At 34.7% G+C, this 8,527-nt stretch overlaps 1 protein-coding gene across 1 annotated transcript; it reads left to right on the top strand.

Annotated features, from left to right (window-relative positions):
• On the top strand, window positions 1-3,802 carry LOC306861032 (stress-associated endoplasmic reticulum protein 1). The gene is made up of 3 exons (XM_079403094.1): window positions 1-218; window positions 1,594-1,669; window positions 3,390-3,802. Exons 1-3 carry the CDS (start codon window positions 135-137, stop codon window positions 3,428-3,430), a joined length of 201 nt encoding a protein of 66 aa, XP_079259220.1. The 5' UTR covers window positions 1-134; the 3' UTR covers window positions 3,431-3,802.
• Window positions 3,803-8,527: the final 4,725 nt, after the last annotated feature.

Raw genomic sequence — 8,527 nt, 5'->3', positions numbered from 1 at the left:
ACTGGGTCAAGTGATAGCGCCGCTGCGCAGCTCGAGCGACTGGAACGGAACCGAATCACCGGACAAATCCGCTCCGTTTACCGGCCCAGCGCCATCCTCCGCCTCCCGCGACGCCTTCCAGCAGCGGCAGCATCATGTCGGCGGTGCAGCGGATGAAAGTAGCGAACGAGAAACACAGCAAGACGATCACACAGAGAGGACACGTGCAGAAAACCACGGTACACGCGCTCGCGGCTCTCGCGCACCAACGAACGCGTATCAACAAATAAACGCTATACTAGATGCGCATAAATGCACGCACTGCGCGCGCACAGCATACTAATAAACACACACACACACACACACACACACACACACACACACACACACACACATAAATTACACAATCACCGCTAAGAGAAAAGTACCATGGTATTACTATGTTATTCTCTGAAATAACATTAAAGTGCCATATATCAGAAGAAACGTGTTATTACCATTTTATTATGGAGTATATATTTTACTCCATTACTTATGCTACAGTATATACAATAAATATTTCAAACACACACATTAGGCTCTCAAAATATGGCGTTCTGTTAATGCCAAAATTATCAATTGCTTTTTTGTCAAATGTTTGATGTTGTTTTATTTGTGTTTTAGCTCAGTTTTATTCTTTATAAATTTCAGCGCTCAGTGAACATTCTGCAGCACATTTTACAGATATCCAGGTAAACAAACAGAACATTTAGATTTGTCAATAATGAGTGTTCCAAACCTTTCAGATGGATTTATCTTTCTCACAGATACAAATATGACGTTCTAAGAACGTTCTGCTAATGTTCCCATTAAGTTATAAAAACGAATGTTATTTTCTGATGTTCTCTAAACATTTATAATGTCCAATCACATGGTTTTTTCTTGGTTACCGAACATTTTATTTTTATCATGTTGCAAACATCATGGGAAAATTACTGTTGTATGTTTCTGAAAAATGTTTCAGGAAAAAGCATTCCGTTAACGAGCTACACTTAATGATTATGTGGTAACATTTTGAGAACATTACTAAAGACCAGATATCTTTGAACGAATGTTTGATGAAAGTTATGATAGTATTGTACAATTACTATATAATGATTCAAGTAACAGCAACTTTATAAATTAAACAAAAACAGAATAAAGCAAAAACGCACTGATGCACATTCTTTATTCATCATTTTGTAGAAGGTTCAAATCTTGCTGATTTTTTTGTAGGTGATTTAAACGCACCTGATGTTGTAATTACAGCTTAATAACGCGTAGATATATAGGCCCTAAATATGAATTTCCCAGGCAGACTTGAACACATAAATAGACAAATGTGTTGTGCAAAGTGCATTTTTGGCACATTTGGTGCTCCATAATTTTCAGAAACAGTCCACACAGTGTCAACATTAACATCAACATAACATATCTTAACAATTACACAATGACTGTAGACATGCACTAATGTTTAGTCCATTGTTTTTTTTTTGGCACAAACCTCGTACCCTTAAGCTTATGAGTGCATGTGTTTGAGCTGTAGATGTGTGTGTGTGTGTTAATGATGTGTGTATGATTGTGTTTGTCCTGCAGCGTGTGGTGAATGAGGAGAAGTCTCCGGTGGGTCCGTGGCTCCTCGCGCTCTTCGTGTTTGTGGTCTGTGGATCAGGTGAGATGTGAAAACAGCTCATATTACATCAGATTCATCAATACTCTTAAAGAGATAGTTCAGCCAGAAATTAAACTGTGCTCCTCCTCAGAGCATCTGAGATTAGGATGAGTGTGTTTGTTCATCAGGTTTGTAGAAATGTGTCTCTGCATCAGTGTCTCAGCAATGGATGTGAATGGGTGCCGTCAGAATGAGAGTCCAAACAGCTGATAAAAACACCACAATAATCCACACCACTCCAGTCCATCAGTTAACATCTGGAGAAGACAAAAGCTGAAACAAACCCAGATATTAACTGATGGACTGGATTATTGTGATGTTTTTATCAGCTGTTTGGACTCTCATTCTGACGGCACCTGTTTGTTGTTTGTTGTTTTTTCCTCAGTAATGCAGACTATGATCCATTAGAGATGCTTCACCTCAGATCTTGCTGATGTTCAGATGTTCCACCTGCATGAATAGTGTGGTGTTTATTTACATAGAGTCTGATCTGTGAGTTATCATTCAGGTTATTTGCATGCTGTAGATAACAAGGTTGTTGTTTCACGCATCTCATATGTAAATCCTGTGGTTTTTAACAGCTAAAAATAATGTTACTGGGGCACTGAAATGTAACCTGCAGTGTCCTGGTATCCTCTTACAGTGAAAAATCAGCAATCTGCAGTCTGTTCAGTCGTACAGCGTGTTTGTTCATGCACTGCTCAGTTTAGCTTCCATGTCATGTCTCTTCTTTCAGACTAGTGTACAGAAAACAGACAAAATACGCATTTGTTTCTTTTGATTCCAATCCAGTCTTTTAAGGAGTTTTCCTCTTACTTTCTTCTCTTACAAACACTAAACTGCACAGTTTTATTCCTCTCTATATTCTGAAGGTTTCTTCATATTTCATTCACACTGATTTATACAACATTTCACTCCTAACATGTTAAAACGTGTTTGTTTTCTGTCTGTTGACAGTATTTTCTGATTTATGGAGTGACTCTGGAAAAACCTGTAACTCTAGTGTGACAACATAATCAAATATGAATTATGAACATGGACTCAGATTTCTCTGATTTATGTAAATAAAGTGCATTTTTATGTAGACAGTTCTTCATTTGCATATTTAAACAACATTTCAGAAAATTCTCAAGTTCTTTTTTTATGTAATCACTAATTATGGTGTATTAGTTATATTTTTATTATATTTCCCGTGGTTTCTTTAACTTTGGACACTAATATTTAATATGAGTCTAAATATGCATTATAATTAGTGCTGTCAAACAACTAATCGCATCCAAAATAACATTTTGGTTACATATTATATGAGTGTGATGTGTATATTTATAATGTATATATAAATACACACACATACAGTATATATTTGGGAAATATTTACATGTATATACATTTATATACTTATATTCTTAGATTTTATATTATATATAAGCAACATATTGATTGTAGCAAGTGATTGTATTTATATATTCATAATAAATATACACAGCACACACATATATTATGTAAACCAAAACTTTTATTTTGGATGCGATTAATTGTTTGACAGCACTAATTATAATTGTTCTTTCTTTTTATCCATGCAACTATTAGAATAGGAGGTTTTGGTTCATGTCTCTGTGCAGTTTGCTCTGTTTAGTCGTGACAGGCTTTAATATGACGGTGTTAATGTAGTTATATGTGACGTGATCAGGCTGTAATGTGATGCTTGTTTGGGTTTTAGCCATCTTCCAGATCATCCAGAGCATCAGGCAAGGCTTGTGAGCATCCGTCTGAACTCCAGCACCGATCTTCCATGCAGTCCTTCACTTCTTCTGTTCATCTCAGTTTACAGCTGATTTAATGTGTGTGTGTGTGTGTGTGTGTGTGTGAGGGCAGGATGCTCTGGAATCCTTTACGATGGTGTAGTTTGAGTGTGTCTTTGGTTTATGTCTCTGGTTCGCTCTTATTATTGTCACTGATGAGGTTTTGAATGAACTCCGTGTGTAAATCAGACATCAGTAGTCATATGATCCTGTACATCTGTGTCTCTTCCTCGCTCTGACAGGAGATTAATGCTGGGTAATAATGATTTTATACAAATAAAAGGTATTTTCTCTATTCGCACTGTTTTACTTTCAGAATAAAATCACCATGAAAATACAGTCAGCATCAAATGAAAATCTTTCATTCAGTTTTGTTCTGTCTATTTATCGTTCTATCATTAGTTTGATTTATTATTCTATCCATTCATCTATTTGTCTATCTCCAGAGCTGATTCCTAACAAATTGTAATCTGTTACTGATTCCAAACTACATGCCCAGAACTATAGTTAATAACGTATTCCATCACAATACACATTTTATATAGTCTATATAATTCCATATATTTAGATATAATATAATCAGACTACTTTTGACTTAAATTGTTTATCAAATTGATTTAATTAGGATTTAATTTGTACTGTATTGATATAAAAAATGAGTGCTGTCAAATGATTAATCGCATCCAAAATAATAGTTTTTGTTTACATTATGTATGTGTACTGTGTATATTTATTATGTATAAATACACACACATGTATGTATATATTTCAGAGAAATGTTATTTTTATATATTAAATGTATTTATTTATAACACATTTAAGTTCATGTAAATATTTTCTAAATGTATACTGTATGTGTGTGTATTTCTATATAGACTATAATAAATATGCACAGTACACAGATATATTATGCAAACAAAAACTCGCAATTAATAAACATATAAAGAGAAAAAAAAAATATTACATTCGTTGTAATTAACAACATGAAGTGCATTAAACATTACATTATATCAAAGTTTCCCAACCTGGGTTTGTGAAGGAACTGCAAGGGGTTTCTAATTAATTAAATCATAAAAATGTAAAATTAAAATTAATCATTTTAAAGTAACAACAACTTACTAAAAAAGATGAAATGTTTAGTTTACCTGCATGTAGTGTGATCATTATCCAACACCAGACAGCCCTGAACATGCAAATGTGATATTTAATTATTAAAATATTTATTTTAAAATCTCAGGGGTACTTCAAATGAAAACATATCAGAGGATCAAATGACAAAGTTAATTTGAATTTGTGCATTTTAATGTGTTTGAAAGACGATCGGGTTCTGATTTGATTGCATTCGGTGTAAACAGATCGATAATGAAGCTCGTGGAGAAATCAAAACAAATGAACTGCACACAGAAGACACAGTTTTTATATTTATAACAAACAGCCTTAACCAACATGACACCACCAAGAGAGGGACGTTCCCTGAAAAACGAGAACTTAATATACATTTTAGTTCAATGTTTGAATTTGAATTTATTGAAAGGATATATTGTCAACATTGACTGTTTTTGCTCCTGTTGGTTAATGAAAATAGTTCCAAACAAAGATCACAGCACTAGTACAGTCAGGCATCTCTGAGCAGCACACAGCACTGTTTTGTTCGGCGTTTTTGAACTTTGAATAATTTGAGTCAATGATTCAGTGATTCTTTCATAAGGACAGGCACTTGCTTCATTCTTGAATGAATCAGCATCTGAACGAATCGTTTGCAGCCATGCTTCAGTGACTCATTAATGAAGACAGTCACCTGCTGGCAGTTTCTTTCATAGTAGCTTATCTTTGCATGTTTGCATTTTTTCCAACATTTCATATTTGTATATTAAACCATCAGTGTTCAAAACTATCACCTTACTTTAGCCCGAATAATGGTAAGGGTATGTTTTCGCGGGAGATTCGAGCATGGCACTGCGTCATTACGTCACGTCTGTAAACATAAAGAAGTTGTCCCGGCTAGTAGGCTCTCACATGTGCGGATCCTGCAGGTGACGGATCCTTTATAGCCTTTTCTCACATAATAATTACATTTATCATTTTGATGGCGGATTGTAATCCAGAAAGGATTATTTGTTAATGAAACACATGTGAATTAAATTATATTCTTCTTCTGATTACAGATAGCCTGGGATTACACAAGATTTGTGTTTTAAAGAGAACCAGTTCGAAGGGAGCATAGTCTGCTTTTTGGGTTAAAAGATTTTATTAATATGAAATTCGAATGGCTTGACAATTAGATATTAGACTGTACAGAAACTGAAATCTATACGTTAATATACACTATACTCATAGGCACGCAATGCTGATGTAGTTAACATTAACAATTTGAGAATAAAGTATAACAATAATAATAATTTGCACGGTTTGATGTGATATGAGCTAACCGATCTTTAGATTTAATCACCGTTGGTAGCGCGATTTATTGTGATGCTTTTTTCCTCAGCTGGTCAGAACAAACAGGGCAGACTTGTAACTTACTTGTTCAGATGACAATATACGGTGCAAATTCTTATTTGGGTCATATATTCCAAGACACAGGCTAGAATCTGTGATTGCGAAGTACAGTAAACATCCACACCGGTGCAGTGATTGACAGATACACATTCACCTCAAAACATTAGATTAATCCGCGCTGGAGCCGAGCCGGAGCACAACCCATGCAAGCAAGATAACTCCACACACAGCTGCAATTCCAGCTTTTCAAACAGAGATGGCGACAAAGAGGCAAAACTTACGGACTGCAGCTTTAAAAAAAAAGATATATATATATATTTAAAACATTATTTATACTGTTATAATTTTGCATGCAGTCTAAATGCATTGGTGCTATATTTCAGCTACATTGAACTATCTGTGTAAATGCATCTGAATGCCGCTTCAGTCACTTCTGTTTCTTCTGCAGTCGAAAGATCAGTTTTGTAGATACTGATTTCATTTGATTGGTAACATCCCTATATTGTCTTTATTATATTAAGTGAAATTATTAATAAAATGTAAGAATTTGATATGAAAGATCATGCATGCATTTATACGTTTAGGGAAAAAAGCACTTTAAATAGGACAAAAATTACCTGGAAATCAATTTTAATAAATTTTTATATGCAGTATTAAGTCATAAAAATAAAATAAAATTTCCCAACAACAGTGAAAATGCTGAGTGGTTAGTAAATTTGGAAAACCACTAGCCACAGTGGCCGGTGAGCAAAACATCTACATTATATTTAGGAGTTGGTTATTAGTGGTGACTAAAGCAGAAATGTACAGTAAGTATCATGCAGTTAGTTACAAATTACACGCAATCAAACAGACGGTGAACACTATTAACTGTAATGATTATATGTTGCGATTAAACGTTGCAATTAAGCACAATTTGGTAGTTTTGTTTGTTGTCTGAGGGTTGGCATCATCTGAGGTCTTCTGGTAGGTTGGCATCATCTCTTCTCATGTGAAGCTTGTGTAATAGTTACCTATAGAAACAGAGAAGCAAATAGAGACTAAACTGTTCCAACTAAGCAAAGATGATGTGTTCAACCCAGGCTAAACAATGAAAATGTGCATTTGATATAACTGCAGTACAAGATTATAAGAGGCATTATGTGAATGCTTGGCTAAAGAGATGTGTCTTTAATCTAGATTTAAACAGAGAGAGTGTGTCTGAACCCCGAACGTTATCAGGAAGGCTATTCCAGAGTAATATAACACCCAAATTGTTTGACTGTAGAGGAAGAAACAGTACATTCGTATAGATGCAAATTGTAATTCAAGAGATTCTGTGTACTGTTTTTTGGTCCAATAAGTAATATCTCTGTTTTATCTTAATTTAATTGGAAAAATTATTGGTCATCCACAATCTTTTACATTTTTGGCACACTCATCTTAGATAATTTAGAAGTTTCATCTGGTCTTGTTGAGATATATAGTTGAGTATCATCAGCATAACAATGAAAACTAATCCCGTATTTTCTAATAATATTACCAAGAGGCAACATGTATATTGAAAATAGCAGAGGACCTAGGACAGATCCTTGTGGTACTCCATACTTTACTGGATTTAATTGAGATAATTCCCTGTTTAAATACAAAGTGATATCCATCCATCCATCCATCCATCAGTCTGTCTGTCTGAGTAGCATCTGCCTGCATTTTCAGGAACGCAGTCCTAGGACCGCATTTCTAGGACCCTAGGTTTTTAGTGACAACGCCACCTACCGAATTAAAGGACCAGCGAAGATGGATGACAATCAGAGTTTGAGTATCAAATGTGAATCAATTTTTATTTGTTTAACATTAAAAACAATTGTGATGCATTTCATTGATTTGCTAAATAGTCTTGAATGCATAGCCATCATATATTAGCCTCTAATGCTGTAAAATGAATTGTTAGCACATTAATTTAACGAAACTGTTGCATGATAAGCCTGTTGACTTATTGACAGCACAATAAACTGTAGCACGTTCGTTGTGAAAGCTTGTTAATTACTCATTGTTTTTCCATTTTAAGTTAAAATAATCTTAATGTTTTAGCTGTCAGGTGCTCACAGTCAGCCTGTTTAACGTTACCCCACAATACATGTTATGAGTACGTCTCTTCATTTGGACATGGTTTTATTATGTTGGTTGAGACATATGACATTTTAATAGTCAGACATAACAGAGAGGCATCATAATAACTGACTGTTAAAATACCCCGTGTTAGATTTACTGTGTACTGTACTCTATATGAAGTGCATAACTATATAATGTATTGTGCATGTTTCTGCCTTTCAAACTCTACTGTATATTATACCTTATGCTATATTTAAATTAGGCCATCATATATGGCCTGGGCTTCAGAACTGGTCTCTGCAGGACGCTGAGCAGGCCTTCCTCTCTGGTCCTGATTATCATCACAGGTAAGAGTAGAAAATGCAATAGTTTGCATGCATGCATCACAATGTGTGCTTTAAACATTTAAAGGTCAGGAAAAGTCATGTCAATAATATGTTATTTCTATTCAGATTCCTTTCATCTC

This window comes from Barbus barbus, assembly GCF_936440315.1.
Source record: "Barbus barbus genome assembly, chromosome: 41".
Lineage (NCBI taxonomy): Eukaryota > Metazoa > Chordata > Actinopteri > Cypriniformes > Cyprinidae > Barbus > Barbus barbus.
The sequence above is the reverse complement of the archived record's forward strand: the minus strand, read 5'-3'. Positions and strand labels throughout refer to the sequence as shown.

Excerpts from the sequence above, each read along its gene's own strand:
- LOC306861032 (XM_079403094.1), top strand. The coding sequence starts at position 135 with ATGTCGGCGGTGCAGCGGATGAAAGTAGCGAACGAGAAACACAGCAAG. Across the intron at positions 219-1,593 it reads GACACGTGCAGAAAACCACG|CGTGTGGTGAATGAGGAGAA; the intron begins GTACACGCGCTC and ends TTTGTCCTGCAG. Across the intron at positions 1,670-3,389 it reads GTTTGTGGTCTGTGGATCAG|CCATCTTCCAGATCATCCAG; the intron begins GTGAGATGTGAA and ends TTTGGGTTTTAG.